The 18,990-nt window shown below is 45.4% G+C and overlaps 1 protein-coding gene across 11 annotated transcripts in view; it reads right to left on the bottom strand.

Moving 5' to 3' along the window:
* Nucleotides 1-6: 6 nt before the first annotated feature.
* NEDD4L (NEDD4 like E3 ubiquitin protein ligase) overlaps nucleotides 7-18,990 on the bottom strand; it is a 113,527-nt gene continuing 94,543 nt past the window's right edge. For all 11 annotated transcript variants that reach the window (XM_035892940.1, XM_009637395.2, XM_035892939.1 and 8 more), the window contains 12 exons: nucleotides 17,717-17,782; nucleotides 16,136-16,365; nucleotides 14,313-14,434; nucleotides 13,386-13,456; nucleotides 11,320-11,415; nucleotides 6,802-6,875; nucleotides 4,536-4,596; nucleotides 4,059-4,118; nucleotides 3,419-3,526; nucleotides 2,549-2,645; nucleotides 1,896-1,968; nucleotides 7-305 (listed from right to left, as the gene is read on the bottom strand). In XM_035892940.1, coding sequence (XP_035748833.1) covers nucleotides 203-305; nucleotides 1,896-1,968; nucleotides 2,549-2,645; nucleotides 3,419-3,526; nucleotides 4,059-4,118; nucleotides 4,536-4,596; nucleotides 6,802-6,875; nucleotides 11,320-11,415; nucleotides 13,386-13,456; nucleotides 14,313-14,434; nucleotides 16,136-16,365; nucleotides 17,717-17,782 — 1,161 coding nt within the window. In that variant the 3' untranslated portion in view covers nucleotides 7-202. The remainder of the gene's footprint in view (nucleotides 306-1,895; nucleotides 1,969-2,548; nucleotides 2,646-3,418; nucleotides 3,527-4,058; nucleotides 4,119-4,535; nucleotides 4,597-6,801; nucleotides 6,876-11,319; nucleotides 11,416-13,385; nucleotides 13,457-14,312; nucleotides 14,435-16,135; nucleotides 16,366-17,716; nucleotides 17,783-18,990) is intronic.

Genomic DNA, 18,990 nt, shown 5'->3' on the forward strand with positions numbered 1-18,990 from the left:
TTCATGTTAAGCAGTTGGTAATTGCTGTGGGAGGGTCGGCAAAGCCACCCACAGGTTACAGTTCAACCCTCTGGGTCCGGGCAGCTGAGGGGCTCACTCCGTCGACCCACGCCGTGCAGCTGCGCCGCCGTAGTCACTCCGAGTCCCTTGGGAAACGCAGGCGTGCAAGCAGGGCTCGCGCGAAGGGGGAGAGGCCGACGTGCTAATCCACGCCTTCAAATCCTTGCGCGTTTTCAACTGCCATAAGTAGCTTCTCTCGCAAATCTTCAAAAGATTCATACAGAGGTAAGTCTAGGCGATTAAAGCTGGAAATCAGAAGGAAAAGGATCGTTTCAGAACCCATTGAAAAATACACCTAACCTTCAGGGAACGGAAAACGCTCAATAACTGGGAGAGAGGCTACAGCTCCTTGTCCAAAGGCGGCACCGCCAGAGTGTCCTGCGCAAACCTGACCAGGGCTTGGTGTTCCCCGAGCCGGCTCCCGACACCAGCCCCGCCTAACAAGGGGAGTGCTCAGCAGTAACTGCGTGCGCCTTCCTCTTCAGAGCTGGAAGGGGGAATTTGTTAAAGCCACTTAGGAAAGGGAAAAAAACCCAGCAGACACCCCCCCACACACACCCCTGCCTTTAGCTGATCAAAACCATTTCATCTTTATCAAGGACTGGTGTCCTAAGGCTCAGCAAAGATGTTGTGAATCTACAGGACAGGCTCTCTACGCTCTGGGGGAAAGGAAGAGGAAGAAACACCCAGAAAAGGTCTTGAAAAGGTCCTGTAAAACGCCAGCAGATAACCAAAATGTCCAGAGGACGGGGTCACTCCGGAGCATGTTTGGGGTTGTGTTGTTGGTGGTGGTTTGGGTTTTTTTAACAAAACTCTTATTCTATAGAATGATTATTTTAATGGTAAGATCACTACTCCTGTACTAATGTGCTAAAAATGATCTTTCCTAAGGAGCCTTACTCTTGATATGCAACAGCACGAGACAGACTGGTGCTGCCTGCTTTCAACATCGGCAAACTCTCTGCATCGGGATTAAGTCAAGTCAGCCGGACGATAGCCTCACATGTTAGCTAACAGCTTCTCCACCTCAGGGACATCCTTCAATTTCTGAATTCTCCAGGAGGAAAGAGGAGGAGGTGATGAAGTTTCTAAGCCATGTAAAAGCGAGCAGTGAATAGCATGAGCTTTTCAAGGTGAGGCACGATTTCTCCTTCCAGCGTGCCCTGTTAAACCCCTGTTACCCTTCCAACGGCCTCTCTCTCGGACAGTTTGTGGCCTATCCTGTATTTTTCAAAGCCTTCAGACTGCCAGAACAGGGAAGAACAGAGCCTGTGTTGTAACATTCATGGAAGATACAATTCCTCTTGCTATTTCTCCCACCCCCCCAGTTTTGACAGGAAAAAAGCTTTCTCTTCTAACAGACATTTTAACATGCAGGCAGTTACTAGAAATAAAGTCCTGAGCTGAAAGGGTCAGTTGGACTGAAATAGCAGTCTTCAGCAGAAAGGCTGTGATGGGAAGGGTTTATTTTGTATTAATTTACCTGTGTGTATTGCAGAACGCCTACACCCCCTCACTCTGCTAACGCAGCCTTCCCCACGTCCATCGGCGGGCAAAGCCAGGCTGGCTTGGAGACTGCAGGAAGCGATGGCCCGGGGCCAGGGTGGAGCCCTGCTGGCCCCTGCGGCTGTGTCTGGTGGGCTCAGCAGACACGAACCCCGACTGTTCTGTGCCTCACCTAAATACAAACCTACAGCCACACGCGCGCGGTTTCAGAGCACCCCGTGTGACCCAGAGCTAATCTGTGCTGGAGGCAAGCGGAGTCACCCGTTCCCCCCTTCCTGGCAGCGTAACCATCCAGACAAGCCGCACCATTTGGTGCGGTCACGACTTACCACGTGTGAGCTCTGGGCAGTTTATCGGGACTTCCCCATTGCTCTATTGTAAACAGCTGAGGACCGTTTGAACCTGGTTGAAAAAGAAAATAGTGAAATATAAATTGCTGGGCACTTACAGCAACGACCCAGATATTATTTTAAAAATTAAACATTTGCATAAAGTGTAGGTTAGATTTTTCAACTGGTGCAAAACACGTGGTACAAACTCTCTTAATTAAAACTACATCAAAGGAACTAGGACACTGGTTATTTATTTCCAGGTCCCGTCAGCTCGCTAAGTTTATCTGACTACCTTTGTGGAGGGTGGGTATAATGCACAAGTTGTAAGCTTGGACATTAGCATAGAGAAATTAAAGTGCGTGGTTAAACGTGTGTTCTCCTCTTCTTCATACGACATAAATGTTATTCCTGTTGGGAGCCAGGAGAGCGCCTCCCTAACGCCCATGGCGTACAGAACTTCACTCCTTTTCACTGCCCCCCCCAATTCTCCCGTGCTCTTGGCATCGGGAAGGAGAACTCTCACGAGGGATCAAAGGTTGGCTAGGACTGAATTTCAGTCGTGCCCAGATTTTCCCGCCCGTGTTCAGAAGCAGTCGGCACGGCCGTCCTAGAGGTGAGCGTGATCTGCTGGCAGGGGAAGGGGAACTCACCATAAAGTTCAGCAAATCCATTCATAGGCACGCGTGACGTCCCAGTAACAAACTGCAGCAATCGAATCCGCTTTTCGGCATCCATCAGTAGGACGGCCTGTTGACAAACAAACATGCAGTCACTGTCCTCTCACAGCTGCTGATACCCCCGTTAGAAACCAAACCCAAACCTGAGCAAGTTACCGGTATCAGACTGTAACAGACACAGCTCTGAAAGAGGCGATGCAGGTCACAAACCGGGTTTTCTCTGATTAAATACGGAGCGGCCTTCCCAGCCGTCGCTGGGCCGCAGCAAGGAGACGCTGCTCTGGCGGCGGCTGGGAGCCCCAAGCGCTCTTTGCCCGCCTGGGGTGGCTGGGGCTCGGTGGGGCCAGTGACCGCGCCTGCCCGGGGCTCAGCGGGCGCGCTGCGATGGTGCACTCCCGGAGGGGGACCAGAGATGACAGAGGAGCACAGAAAATCAGGTTGGTGTTGGGCTACAGCAGGACCTCGGAGCCTTCTGGGACCACAGCACCGCTGGGGCTGGCACAAGGTCTCCGCGGGTGCCACCCACGGTCAGGGAAATGGTACAAGAACCCCACCACCAAAGCCTGAAGCGCATACACGAAGCTGTAAGCTTCTGGTATTTTTAGGAAAATCAGGCAGCCCTTTGAAAAATTTGAAGCTATTATGGGAAACTATTTCAGTAGTAGGGTCTGTCTCCAGTGCAGGCTCTAACGAGCGCGTGGCTGTCGTTTCCCCCCCCCCCCAGATGCGTTCCTCAGCAGTTCTCATGTAGAAAAAAGATTTGATAATGGCCACCACAAAACAATACAGGAACTTTCACTTTTAGGAACAGTCAGAGAAGCTGAACGCAGCGAACAGTATTACCTTCCAGAACCACTGGATAACGGGATGGTTTGGGCAGTAACCGTTTTTGTAGATGGTGTGTTGTCTCCAGTCGTTAACATCAACATCGCCAAGGCCACACATCAGTAACTGCACGGGAATAAACGGCAGGGAGTTACGTGGGGCCGGGACCGAGCGACCCTGCGCGCGCGTCAGAAAAGCAAGGCGACACCTTCCCTCGGCTGCCCGACCTCCCGAACCGCTAAGCAGTGCGAATACCGATGCAAGCGCAAAGGAGGATTCTCGGAGAGCTTTTCCTTTCACGGGAGGAACGCTGCCCCGTGCCGTACGTGCCCTTCGGCTGACGGCATCCCTGAAGGCGCTCGGCTCGAGCTATGGCGGGCTGAGGCACAGCGGCATTCAGGCACTCAGCTACCACATGCTTTTATATGCACATACGCAACCACCGCGCCGAATCATTACAAATTGTTGTGCTTTTATGCGATCAGTGGATTCATTAATTAGGGAGAAAAATGTCATTTCCCACTATAAGCAAAGCACCTTTGTCTGCAAATTCACTTACGATGAGTAAGCGATGAGTGACGAGCCTAGAACATAAGGCATCGCTTTGTGATGAGCATTACTGATCTGGTGTCTCTGGACGTCAATTAAACAAACTCACCTCTAGTTCATTTTCATCAAAAATTTTAATCAGATCAATAGGGAGAAGTTCTGTGAAGCCCTAGAAGAAAGCGAAGCAAGGCTTAAGTTCTCCTACCACATAAAAGTACGTTTTTGCCTAACAGGATCTTAGGCTTCAGGGAACCTAAGCAAACAACAGAGGACGGCGAAGGGTTTAGAAAATGAAATACACAGGTGCTGAAGGATGATTAAAAACCAGAAGTATGATTTAAAAAATTAATCACTCTATTTCTAGCTCAAATAATTTAAGTTTGAAAGAGAAGACCTGATTCTCCTAAGGGAAGGATTATCGGTTGTTGTGCAAGGTGAAACTGAAACGGTAAGCCCTAAGCGTTCCAGAAGCGAGAGGTTAGGCACGGCCCCCACTCCCTTCACGCAGGCGCTGAGCTCTAAGAAATCTTCATTAGGAAAAAAAAAATTATTTGGGGGAGAAAAAAAAGCAGCTAAAGAACCTTACCTCCAAAAAAGCGTTCATTTGCTTTTGAACTCTGTTTACAAACCTCCACTGGATGACCAGGCTAGGGTGGGTAAACAGAAACACAAACACACGCATTAGAAAGCTGCAGAGCCCAACGGTTCCCGTTTCTCACGTACAACTTCAGCCGCCTCCCAGCCGCCCCCCGCTTTAAGGAGTTTCGTATCAAGAGTTCAAGTTTCTCTTGTGTGAACGATCAAAATGCTGGATCCGCGACTCTGACCAAGTTACAGTGCAAACACTTTCACTTTAGCAGGCAACACAAACTCTGCACACACCCCTCCGTGTTTTATAGCTACGGCTTTTCTACATCACCAAGAATGTTTGAGGCAACGCTATCAGACGCCACGCCATCAACTGTTTTGTCACTATGGAGATTGGTTCAAGGATGAAGCCGGCAAAAGGGCTTCCCTCTGGGCTGAACAGCCTGCAAGTTCTTGACGATGCTTTCTTCCTAAATGAGGCCGTAATCCGGGCTCCGGCTGATGTATTTACTGCTAGTATTAGGCACCCAGAGGTTTCACTCTTCCAGAGCTCTGAGTAATTAACAACTCCCAACCAAGTCTACAAAACGTGCGGACAGAGGCAGTTACGTACAAGAGCCTGTCAGGGAACAGAGAGGCATAAACCCTGCGGTGTCTCAAAGGAAAGGGCTCGCGTGTCAGTGCCAACCCACGGCACCAGTGCCTCTCGGCTTCTAGAGGAACGCTTCAGAAACCCAAGTGCTTCCCTACCGAAGAACATTCCGTCCCTAATTTGCATGCATAGAGCAATTACAATGTTGTCTCCCCTTTGAAGAGGCACCAATTAAAAATGCCAGCACATACAGTCAAAGTTGTTACTTTACACTCTGGTAGGCAGCAGCACGGGGGAAGCTTACGATTAAATGCGAGCGGCCTGATGAGGTTTGGCCAATCCTCGACGGCAGCGCTGGTGCTGACATCGTGGGCCTGGCCTGTGCAGCTGGCGGGGAAGGACAGGGGGCAGCGGCCACGCGGGGCGGCACTTTCGGGCTCGTTTTAACTTGGGTGCCTTGAGCCACACTTGGGAGAAGCACGTTTCCTACAGGGGGACTTCAGGAAAACCAAGCACTTAATTTACTCTGTTTTTGTTCTTCTATCAGCCAATGCCACATAAACTCAATTCCAGAGGCGGCCTTACAGCACTGGATCCTGTTCACTTGACAGTTACTAGACAATTCCTAGGCTGATTTTCTCATAATGCTTAAACAAATAACCTTGCTTTTTAATTAGCAGCTATTTAGTCAGTTTATCTCTTTTCCTTTGTTTCTGCAATAAACATTAAATAATAAAATAATGCAAACTTCTAATTACACACTGATTCTTCATCATCTACCCGATATCCTGAGCACTACATATGTGTGAGGATTCAACATCGGGATGTTACGATACAGAAGAAAAATAAAATCACATTTTCTGACTACACCTGGCAGTTTGGTGGTTTGGGGTTGGTTTGTTTTGTTTTAAGTGTAACAACCAGAACAGTTCTATCCCAATGGAATTCTGGGGGGAAATACTTGATCAATTTTAAGCTGCATTAATCATTTCCAAAGGAGAGCACGCAAGCATTGACTCTAAAGTTATAAAAACACTGTGAGTGGCCACAGAGGAATCACCTAGATGTAAACCTAACTCAGCTCTGAATGTTGGCCCACACACTTTCAAAGCTTTTTGTTTCTGCACTGTATTGAGGTGATGGAGATCAAAGAAGTCTGTAATGTCTAATATTTTGCATCTGAAAACTGAAAGACGACATCCCTGAAAAACTAGAGCGGACAGTGCCAATAACAGTAACCCAGCAACAGCACCAGCCCTGCCCCCAGGCATCTCTTCCTGTTCCACCACTATGGCCAAGGCACTCTACGGCAACACTGCCAATCAGCCTAACGAGCAAGTGCAAGGGGCTCCTCTGGGAGGAACGCCCAAGCATTTACAGAGTTCCTGAGTTCCTCCTTGAACGAAGCCCACGCTGGCAAGCAAACACGGACTCAATAAACTACACAGACGTCCTATTTTCATTCCTTTTCCAGATCCAGGTTGGCACTCAGATCGGCGCTCGATCTGCGGCCCAGCAGTTCACCAGGGAGGGCTGTAAATCCCAGGGTGGCACCTCAGGCCTGCTTCGGAGCTGGAGCAGGCAGAGCCGCCCCCCAGCCCTGCGGCAGGCGAAGGCGAGCGCAGCCGTGCTTCCCGCCCGCTCAGGGTAAATGCCATAAACGGGTACTTACTCAATGTATTCCCTTTTGTTTTCATTTGTTACCATGATCTCTGACCCATTGGGCTTCAGGTCAACCTGGTACGTCTGTATTTTGAAAGAAAAAAATGCAAACACAACATGACATTATTTCAGGACACGTTTCTCACAAAATCCACTCTCCCTGAGCAGCATTTTACAGGTAGCATCAGGTAATTATTAGGCCATAACAGCTAACAAGACATCAAACCATTCCACATTTAAAGGTGGCATCGTTAGGAACAAATTCTCATCTGATCACCTAGAAGAATGAATTATTGTCATTAGCAGGTGAGCAAACCATTCAAGAGCAAACTTTTAGTCCTGACCAGCAGGTCCCTTTGGGTACAGAAAACCTATATTGCATTTTAGTAAGGGTAGAGAGATGCCTTCTGATTTTTCAGAATGCTTGGAAAAAAATGATTACTTAAAATGCACAGAGAAACTGTTTCATTAAAAGGCCAAAAATGTGAAGTAGAAAAGCAGAGTAAGAAATGGTTTAGCACAAATTTGCTAAGGATGGCATCACCATGGAGCGCAAACCAAATTCATTACAGTTCACAAAGAACTACAGCAAGTCCAAGCAACATTTGTTTCTGGAGAAAGTGATTTATCCGTGGGGATTCACAGGACTGGTGCTGGGTAGGCACCGGGGAAGCGGGACGTTGGCAGCTTTCACAGAGCTGCCCCTGCTAAGCTGTACCAAACCACGCGCTCCGGCGCCGCAGCCGCCAAGCAGTGTTTTTCTGACTGCAGAGCCCGGTGTTCAGGGCAGCACAGGCACCAGACGGGGTTTATTTCCCGTGTGCTTGGGTAGGAGGGAAGGAAAGCCGGGTATTTTCTTTCTTCTAAGCCATCGCTCTGTTCCAGCCAACTTGTTCCATCCCTTCAAACCCATGGCTCCAGTGGAAGCAACCACGACGAGACTCTGTGCACCCACGTTCAGCCAAGCCTGTTTTGAAAGCTGTTACTAATCTTTGATCATTACATCAGATGCTGTGCTCCAGAGTAACAGCAAGACAGTAAATCCATTAGCTAATTAATGGAGCTGTGAAAAGAGGAGCCTGGAAAGCTCTTTCAGGACTGGATCAACACTGAACGTCTCCAGAAGGAGAAAAAGAGTACGACAGGTCTACCTGGATAAACGCCCCTCCTGCTGCGCAGGGGAATGAAGGTGGCTGCACCATCGGGGACAAGAGATGGACAGGGGACTGACGCCCCTCTGAAACAGGAGCTTGTTCACTCCATAGAGACCAGGGAAGACAGCCCAGGACTAACAAGGAGAAGGCTTGCTATGCTGTCAGAGCCAAACGGGATAAAGTTATGAAGGCCACAGGCGTGACGGCACAAGCAGAAAGCTGCTGCTTGGTGCTTGCTTCTCCCTGCCCTCCAGAAGACACGTTCTTTTTAAGACATGAGAAAGAGCATCGCAGAGCCATTAAGAGCTTAGGAGAAACATGGACCTTTTCTTTCTCTGCTTTTTGAAGGTAGCTCTCCATCCTTCACGTGCTGAGCACACCTACTTTGTGGTTCTTGGTGCTCACAGACTTGTGAGAACTGCCGAAACCATACCTTCAGTTATTGAGTAAGGAAGGGTAGTAAGAACGTGAGATTTGTTAGAGGTTTCTTGTTTTTCTCTAACTCCAGAGAAGGTTTTGGTGATAAATGAGGTATAAATACCCATAGAAGCTTACAGCGACGCAAACCCCTCCCTCTTACACAATGTCCCTGGGGAAGCAGCAGCATCTCCTGCTCGGGCTGCCAAGGGCACTTCTATCAAGTTTCATCAGTTTAGCGGTAGCTGAGGCAAAACAAGCGCCAGAGTGAGTCAGGGTCGCTTGACTTCTAGGAGTCCCCACAGTGCTGGCAACGGCCCGCGGCACATGCACAAAAAGCCAGTGTAGGCAGCACTGGCCATAACTGCATCGCCATAAAGCGTCCTATAGGCGTTTGGACTGGGAAGGTGTTTCCATCTCTAGCTAGGTGAACTCCTCACTACAGCACGTCCTGTCCCTGTACTACCCAGCTTAGTCAGGCTTTTCTTTGATAAAATTCGTCCTGCCAATTTTGCATATCACCAGCAGTACGATGGAAGCAGTATCATTATATCTACTACTACTGGCACTTGTCTGTTAACTCGGGGAGCTGATGTGTAAAAGTTAGCCAAGAGAACTTCACATTCACTCATCTCTACTGCTGCAGAGCCAGCCAAACGGCCATCTCCTTCCGAGATACGGGAAGGCTGGAGTATCAGCTCAACACCTGGAACTTACATGACGGTAACTAGAACAAGAGCTGTTATTGCTGTTAATAAACTGGGCACTGACTGAGCACGTGGAATCAGTTACTCATTAGGGGTCCCTCCAACTGGAGCCAAGGCATGATCAGAGCACTGCGCCGTACCACCTGCACAGCCGCAGCCTGCGGATTCCTGCATCCACAAAGATGACAAGCTCCACAACCCACAACTCCACAACTTTCACTGAAAGGGCTGTCAGGCTCTGGAAGGGGCTGCCCAGGGAGGTGGTAGAGTCCCCATCCCTGGAGGGATTTAAAAGAAGGATATATGAGGTGCTTAGGAACAGGGTTTAGTGGTGGGATGGCAGGGTTAGGTTAAAGGTTGGACTTGATGATCTCAGAGGTCTTTTCCAACCAAAGTGATCCTATGATTCTAATCCACAGGCACCCGCTGTATTACGAGAAAAACTCCAGGGGTAAGAAGGTGAGCGGCCATGTCAAGAACAGTAGGACAGATGGTTTTGGTGCCTTTATTCCATGTCCCCACAATAAATTTCTTTAAGAGGCAAAGCCTGTCTGATGTACTCTTACAATTATACGAAGGGAACTTCTCCAAACCCCTCACACACTGTAAGAACGTGGTGAAATGGGATGTTCAAGACAACTCATAAATGCCATTAACTCCTTTGCAGCCATGACATACAGAAACAACACGGGCAGAGGTTTAATAAAAAGGCGAACTAAGAACCGAGCCAGGGAGGCTCAGGCTGCAGCTCCTGTTCACAGCAGTGTGTGACATCTCCCTGACCGCATGAACGCTCCCGCACAGCCTGCAACGTTTTTCAGCTACGCATCGCACGTCAGCAGCGATCTGCTTTGTGCCTACGCAGTGCGGGCCTACTGCAGAATGGCACCTGAAAGATTCATCTCTTCTGGAATCAGATGTGTCTGTTGGAAACTAAACAAAAGCCAGCCCTGCTGACAATGCCAGGAGTAGCTACGTGAGGTATTAAAGAGCTGGGAGAAGAGCGGAAAGTATCTCCAAGCAAGTTGATTCATGGTTGGAGTCAGAAAGCACTTCTTTTGCCAGCAGAAGTGAAAGCTGGCAGTGAAAGGCTATCAATAATTTGAAGCTAAATCATTACAGAATAGAAGATAATCCAACAACCAACCCGGTGTATTACCAAAACGTTTCATCCTGTAGTGTTAGTTTTCTCCCTAATTTTCCCTGTAACTGACAAACTTATGTTGCTTCAGGAAAAAAGTGATAAGCACCAAGAGGTGGATCGGAATGTTCTTGACAGTGCACTGTGTGCATATGTTTTGAAATTTTGAAGTCAGCTTTTGAAAAAGGCACTGTGGTCCACACCACCAGTGGTATCGAGGTCTAAGAGTTAAACGAAGTGAAGACACTAAAAAAGGGCATAAAAGCCTATAAGCAAATTAATTTAAAAGACACAGGTAGGAATATTAAGTCCCAATATTGTACAAAATCAGTATGTTTCAGTCATTACTTACGTGCATGCATCACAAAATGGTTCAGCTCCACAGCTTGCAAATAAATAAAAACCCCAATCACAGCAGGCAAGTAAGTTCTAAGCTCATGTAAGTAAAATCATGATTTATTTGCCTGTAAGTCCTCAAATTAAATTTAACACATATACGTATGTACAGGCCGTTTATCTGCACCCAAGCTATTTCCATCCAGAAACCGATACGGACGTTTGTTTCAATAGGATTCTCTGTAAAAATCCATGATGAACCGTGCCATAAGCTGTTCTTACACCTTCCACTGATAAAATGAGTTAGAACTTCAGCTGATGAATTATATCCCAGCTACTCGCTTCTCAATTATTAAATACGTCTCTAACAGCTTTCATGTGTAATGGAGAAGGTTATCCACAGATTGTGAACCTTCTTAGGACAGGCATGCTTGCTTTTGTTGCCTCATCTGCCTGCATTATATAGAAGAAACCATAATCAAAGCACTTCCCTGATTATAATCCTACCACTTACTTTGTCCTTTGAGAACCTCTTCAACCTGTGAAGTCCCAAGCTGAGACTGCCTTCAGAGATGGACACCTTTACTACTCCTCCTTGCACATGCTTTACTCAGCTACAAGTCCTGCCTTTCACAAAGATGCCACACTGCTCGTGGACAAGAAGATCCTTCCGTCTTTGGCGTCCCCCATCGGGGGAATACTGCTCAGCATTTAGTTCCTTTTTAGCAGCAACCAGTGAGGAAATACGGACTTTTGGGATAACATTTACATACCTGTCCAAAGTTTTCCTCATCTATGCAAAACATGAGATCCAACTCTGTAGGGTCATTTTCCAGGATCCACTTCAAAGAGTTGTAGTATTCACTATCCTGCAGCACATTAGAATTAAACACAATTTGAAAATATGAACATTAAATGTATAGTTTAACTAACACATCAAACCATCTCAGATCAGAACTCCAAAGGGACTGGGAGACGAGAGCTCCTTTATTTGCACAGCCACTGTAAAGCAGGGTAAGGGGGATTCCTTTATTCCTATGTATTTTTCTTAGATGCTCTATTTTTAGATTCATGTAACTTTTCTTAATTGACTTGTAATTGCGTTACTATACAATGCAATAAATCGACTCTGCATATCTATTTGGCAAATGTGTATATAGCGGTGTGAAATAATTGGTTAGAAAATTGCTAAAACTACATTCTTTTCAATGCAATTTATATACAACTTCATTACACCGATAATATACAATAACAATTGCATTGTTAGTATTAAAAGCCTTGAAGTTTGCTGGTAAAAGAACCCTCTGATTTCCTAGAAGGGTTGTAACTTCCTCATGTCTTAGGTTCATAACTAAGGACTGACCCAAGAAACAAAGAAAGAAAAAAAACCTGTATGTGTAGCTGTCACTAAACACTTCCAAGCAAGAGAGTCAAAAAAATTAATTTCAAAATGAAGTTAAAACGTTATTTACTCATGTGTGCTTCAGGAGAAGAATGACCCACTGAAAATCTGGCGACTACGAAATAGCAGGAGCTGGAGGAGACCGAGCAGCGTTTGTATCAGTAACTGAAGCCCTACAGCACTCTGGAATGTTGCAGAGAGTAAACCGCGGTTTTTTTATTCTCACACCAAGTCTACTTTCGACCAGACCAAGGACAGCTATGGCAGAGCTAAGAGTAAGAGGAAGAGGCTTCCCAACTGCTTGTAGGAATACAAGAACCTGATATTCCTTTTAAGATCCTTCTGGATATGTACCTCATGATCTTGGTTTTAAGCTTGCACTTGAGCTCAAGCTATTTAATCTTCTGTGATTTTGCCTCTGTGCTGCGTGTGTGAGTCAATGACTTTGCTGCTGAAGTGCAGGATGTGAGCGGCCAGGCTCACAGCCAAGTCCTGCCCCTACAGAGGCAATCTGGAGCAGTCTGACCCAGGTAAACTGTTCTGTATAATGGCTGAGGAAGATGTTAGAAAGGGGAAAAGTAACAGCTCCAAGGTTCTCCAAAGCTCATAGCAGTGGAAAAACTGGACAGACCTCAAAGGTTAAAAAGACAAAACCAAGCATCATCCAGCTAACTTAATGGAAACCACTTGTATTTAGCTACCGTAGATATCTGAAGTGTGTGTTCCAACTCGTGCTGTGTTCCAGCAGCGGTACCCTACCTAGCTACACATCGAGACTGGGCATCTGCAGGACCCTGTCCGCTGTTGTCTTTCATTTCACAATATGAAGGTAGAGATTCCTAACTTGTAAAACAATTTGCTTTTCTCCCTGGGAGCGCTAAACACAAAAGTACTCGATTGCCATTAATGCTGAAGGTGTGAAAGTAGAGGAAGCGCGGGGAACAAACCAAAACAGATATAAGGGCATAAGGTGGGCTGCATTCATTGAGTGTATTTTGGAGAGAAGTGTTTATCATTTGGCAACCCTTTCCCCTTCCAGCACCACGGGCAACTTCCCGTGTTTTCCAGGTCAGAACTAAGCCCTTGCACGCCCCTCTTCCCACTCCACAGCATGACAAGAAAGCTGCAGGGCTCGGTGGTGGTGCTCCTAACAGGGAGAAGCTGACCCAGTGGAAAATCCGAAAGAATAATCAGACATCTTGTGTTGTGTTTCTTACTGGCCTGTTAGTGTTTCTTGTCCCTTGTCCCTCTCACCACTGCTAGTGCATTGATAGTGCAACAGCTGTCCCAAAGCCCGTACATATCTTTCTGGAGCTGTTGCAGCTATGACCTCGTGTTTTCCACCATGCAGTTCACTGAATTGTTAGCTCTTACAGATTTCCCCAGAGGAAAAAACACATAGTTACTAATGCTGATATGGCTTAAATGTTATCTTACCACTGACTCCATGTCTTTCAGAGTTATTGGTTTCCCCAGCATCATCTTGTAAAAAGGTCTGATGAAGAAGCCTAAAAGAGAGGGAAGAGTGTTACCACCACTGTTCTGCATTTTCACCTTGGGTAAAGGCATGACAGCTCAAGGGTGGCGTTTCCTAGTGGAGGAAGAAACCTCCTGGAAGTCCCAGTGCTGTAACTGCTCATGTTAACACAGCAGGCTCATTTTTTATTTAGGCACCGAAAGTAAAATTTTTTCAATTATGGAAATATGGAATTAGGCTATTAACTACCCTATGCCATTAAACACAGTAACATTAACAGTAGAAAGACACAAAAGATGGGGAATTGAGCTCAAGGTACTCTAATCCACTTTAAATTGCCATTTTTCTTTCAGGGGAGGCACTAGAAAAACAGGACAGCGAGCTGCCTCTTCCAGTGTGCTGTGCTATCGCTAAATGTAACACAGCCAGTTTATAATGTTTGCTTGCTTGCTTATTGTGGCATTTCAGAGTTCAGCAGAAATCATATTTTCTCATTAAATCATTCAGTAATAATTTTACAGATCAAAATGTGCTGCAATTGACGGCCACGCAACTGCTTTGGCTGCAGGTTTGCATGGAAGTGGCTGGTATAAATTCAGTGATTTTCCTTTATGGATAGTGATTATTTAGCAGTGCTGATCCTGGAGTTTTAACACAAGCAGAGAAAGGAGCAAGACTTTACATGCCACATACTTGCTGAGCAAAACGCTATCATTTTTGAATCACCATTCACACCAGGAATGCAATTTGCAACAGTTCCAGGTCCATTACTTTCTCTCAGACTTTGTCTCCAGAAATACTACACTCTGAAGTATATGAATTATTGATTTGTTTCATTTAATACAAATCCAGTAACAGCAGCATAGGCATACAGCGCAGTAACTCACCATCCAACAGCTTCCCGTGGTAGACTGCCAGACCAGCAACCCGACCAATAAACGTGAAATACGACAGATGATCTTCGTTACAAAGACCTGAATTAGGATTAATCTGAAGTGTATAGTTGTCCCTTTTTTGGGGAAAGAAAAAAAACATCTAAATAACCAAGCCTTTCAATAACCAGATAGTCAGATTTGTTAACAAATAATTTGAGCTTAGGGCCATTTCCTGTTCGTTTCTGCAAGACTGTAATAGCGTAACTGATCCACGTGAGCCTCAGCAGAAGCACCTGGCAGTTGGGGGGTAGGCTGACCTCATCAGAACCGTCTTGCTACGACCAGGAGGGTTATTTGACACAGGTAACAAACTCCTGCTTGTGGGGTAACAGGATTCCACCTGTGGCAGCGTAAGAGGGCTCTGCTGATCTTTTCAAAGGACAAAAGCCTGGCTCCACTGAGAACAGTAAAATTTTGCCATCAGACTCAGTGGAATGGGAATTTCAGCCAAGTTATCTTCTGCCTTCTGCCGGGCTTGATTATTCACACTTTCCAGGCAAATTTCAGGGCTTAAAGTTTCAGGATTCAGGGCTTAAAATTTTGCTGTAGTTTTTTTTAGTTCTTGAAATAACTGAAGGTACTGAAGCGGAATTAAGTATAAGCCCATGATCCAACTGTCCCAGGATAAGAATGTGCTCTTACTAGCACCGTAAACTGCACACACTGGAGAACACCTCTGAAATACGCTTAACCCCCAGGGTACTGGAAAAGGCCATCGAAGGACCAAGACCTTTTAACGGGGTAACAAAGCGTTCAGACTCATGTAGGAGTGCGTGTCACCATAGAACGTTCGTGTAAAAGCAGGATTTTTAATTTGCAGTATATTCTTAAGCTGTGAAGAAAGATATGGGTGGTTTAAGTAGATTTTTTGTTGTCTTACTTCTTAAAATAACTAGCTAGATTTCTGAACCTAAAATGAAATAACACGATATTTAAAATGTCTACAGTGACCTGTATCCTGTAAGCTGCAATAATTCAGAACAAGTGTTTATCCAGTGGACTCTGTTAACAACTGGCATTCTGTGCCAGACCGTGCTGTTTGAGGTGTTTCCCTTCAGCAGCAGAACGTGTCTTTTCTGAGACACAAATGCAAGAAAACTGGCATCACGCTGTCCTTGTCCCTCTGCTTTCCAATCTATCCCACACTTACGAGAGAAAGGAGCGAACTTGACATTGACACAAAACCATCAAAGCTACCGCCTGCAATTAAGAAATCCAGCCCCACTGCAGCTAAGCACCCAACGTGGAATTGCACGCAGCGTATTAAACCAAATGTACTCTAAGCAAGAGACTCGCCCTCTCATTTACACTAATTGATTGCTCAAAGAGTTTAAAATTGGACAAGAACAAATTTAAACTTCGGTGAGGCCACTGCTGTGTAACTACCAAAATGCAAATGAGAAGCTGCCTTATGAGCTAATTATAAAGCAGCAGCGTAATTAGGGACAGCATGTGTTTTACAATGTAATGGGAGGGCATAAAGAGTCTCCTATCTGACATCGCTCCTTTCACTATTACCAGCCTCAAAAATTGCAGTTTTGCTGCAAGCAAGGCAACACCAAATATTGTCCTAATAATGAAAATGTTTTATGAGATGTCGATGACAATTTGAAAGGTTCTCTGAAAAGCAAGTAAGACATTATGGTACAGAACAGAGATTTGACTGGTAAGAGCGCGTACTGCTGCACCGTGAAGGATGAGCTAACTGCTTTTGCCTCTTATGCAAAATCTGACGTACGTCCCTTATGAATGGAAATATTTCAATGGACACTTACGTTGCTGAATATTCAAAGAGACCATAATAAGGGTTAAACATCTCCTTGGACAAGAGAAAAAACCATTCTCTGGCCACACCTCCATAGTCCAGTCCTTTTTCTGACTCAAATTCGATCCAGAGCCTGGCTTTTAGCACATCAGGTCTCTTCACAGACATGATTCTTCTGTAGGACTCCTCGAAAATATTATTTCTGTGTAGCTTCATCTCAAATCTGTTCGGTATATCAGCCTATGTGAAAGGAGATTATATTACACTTGTTACTCTCAATAAGTAAGTCTTCAGGCAAATTACCAACCAGTGATAACAACTAAATGACGGATTAGATATCTGATGTATGAAGCTTCCCCTTATTTTTGTTTTCCATTGCTCTCTACATCTACAGGTTGACAGCATATGGTGAACTAGGTAAGTTCCAGTATAGTGGTTCCGAGATTGCAATGATATTTGACATAACAATGAAAACAAGAAAAGTAGCAAACAGCCCCCCCAAAAAGTGAGAAAATGATTGATATTACTATACTCTATTTTAAGGGCATTTTAGCTTAAAATAGTAACAAATGCACAAGATGCATGCAACCGCTTTACTCACGTATCTGTAGGGGCCCCAACAGTTTCACAACAAGAACACCTATAGTTCCGTACACACAACAGAACTGAACTCCAAAGATGCAGACAAAAGAGAAGCGGGCTGCCAAAATGTTTTAGAAGTTCTGCCTAAATAGGAGAGAGCTAATGCCCAGGGAGCTAAATTCAGAACAGGCAGAAGAGAAGGGAGCTAAGAATTTGTAGAAAGACAACTGGATGAGCAGATAAGCGTGACTGTTACAGCCATGTGCAGTTTTCCTGATAAAACTGACTTGAAACAACTGTTTCAGAAGGTTTGCTTTTTCCTGACAACTGCAGTGCTTATCGTGTGCAATCACCAGCCAAACCCAAGGTGCACATTCAAGGAGCTATCCACAAACAGATAAAGACATTGGCAAGTCACACGTCAAATGAGCGTTGGTGTTGCCAAGGCTGTTTACTGTTAGTGATGAGTCAGTATCATATGCAAGCTCCCACCGAGTGCTCTCTTACATTAAAGATGCTACTGAAAAGATTTGTTTGGAGAACAAGAACACTAGAAGCTTGTGCCAGATCCAGCACAACGGTGGGCTCTGCTCTGCCAACTTGTTACAGCTCTGCCCTTCAAAGGCCACTGCTGAAGATGAAGGAGAAATACCAATCCTTCAGCCTAAAGGCTTGCAAACAAACGTACCAATCAGTCTCAGTTGCAATGGGAAACTGCGAATCATTGCTACTTCCATGCTGCCTCATCACTTTGATTTTGCATTCATATAGAAAAATGTGAGTCTGAAAGATTTGTAAATGTTTTTGTTGAGAAATCAATTGAATTCCAACTTTACTTCATTTTTTTCTTTCCTACTGAACCCCATTATGGGTAGCACAGTCAAGAACGGTTTGCAGGTGCGTTGTAGCAAGACACACCACCACGCTGTATCTACGCTCGGCACAGTCTGTTCTTTCTCCCAGGCACAGCGCCATCGATTCCAGACCAAAGCTGTACGCTTCTACTCACTGGTTTCTTTAACTTCTTCCGGAAGTAGTCGTATTTCTGTTTGAACTCCCTGGAATACGGAACTGCCTATCAGGGAGAGAATCAGAAACACAGGTTATTCCAGCTACTTAGCAGTTTGATATCCCAACATCATTTAAACAAAAAAGGAAGTTTAAAGACACGCTATCTGCATACGTATGCCATAGGTCATCTAATAAACCCCACCATGCATGAAGTACAGCAGGAAAACTTTCCTATTTCTCAGTGTGTAATTTGAGTTAAACAGTATGAAAACTTTGGACCCAGTTCTTCTGTTTATCCACTACTTACCCTCACTTTTTTTTCTTCTTTTAGGAACAGGAAAGAGCAAACCCAGTTTTTAACACAGACAAAAAGATGTGGAATGTATCGCTGCCATTCCTATGTCTCATTAGGAAACAATGAGCATGCTGTACGATACTGAATTAAAAATGACTAGTGTTACCACAAAATATGGATCTGCACAGCTGAAAGTGCTAAGCAGTGTGAAGTGTTGCTCAAAAGAGACAAAATTCAAAGAATTTTGAAAACTAACCTAAGAACAAGTTAGGGGGCTCCAATAAAGCTATGACAGTCACAACAAGCGCTGTTTGTCCTCCAAAAAGTGCAGGACACAATATACACCTAGGCAGCAGAGTTCCCTATGCAGGGGAATGTCCACGGCTAGACGTCATCATTGTAAGTTACTTATAATGAAAATATACACCTTTATAATGTCTTTAATCCAGAATCTGAAAGCATTTCATAAACAAATCAACATTCTTTTGAACCAAGTACAAGTCACTGGGTAAAATTCATCCGAATACTCACTCGATGCAGCTGCTTGTGAGTTACACCACATTTTGAAGTAACAGCAGCATAACAGAACAATTTTAGATGTTTAAAAAAAAAAACATCAAAAGGCACAGTGAAGGTTGGTAGAATTACATTAATCAGCAGAGCTGGAAATTTGTTTCTGGCATATGTACGCACCCCTTAACAAATGCCACAGGTCTCAAATATACACGTGGCTTTCCAGATACCTGGAAGGCCTCTCAGGACGATTCCAGGCACGCACAAATCAAGGCTCAACAAAGGTTCTCACAAGTTCTGTCATTCAGAGTTTTGAAAGCCATTTCTGCTTCACCCTTGGGCCTCTCCTTCCTGCTAACACACTGCATGGGCAAGCAAGGCTGTGACACTAAGCTAGACTGCCATGTCTGATGCTAGTCCATACGCCGCTCACTGCCCATCGCAGTAGGCAGGCAAGATGGCAG

This window comes from Egretta garzetta, unplaced genomic scaffold (genome assembly GCF_000687185.1).
Source record: "Egretta garzetta isolate BGI_Z169 unplaced genomic scaffold, ASM68718v1 scaffold384, whole genome shotgun sequence".
Classification (NCBI taxonomy): Eukaryota; Metazoa; Chordata; class Aves; order Pelecaniformes; family Ardeidae; genus Egretta; species Egretta garzetta.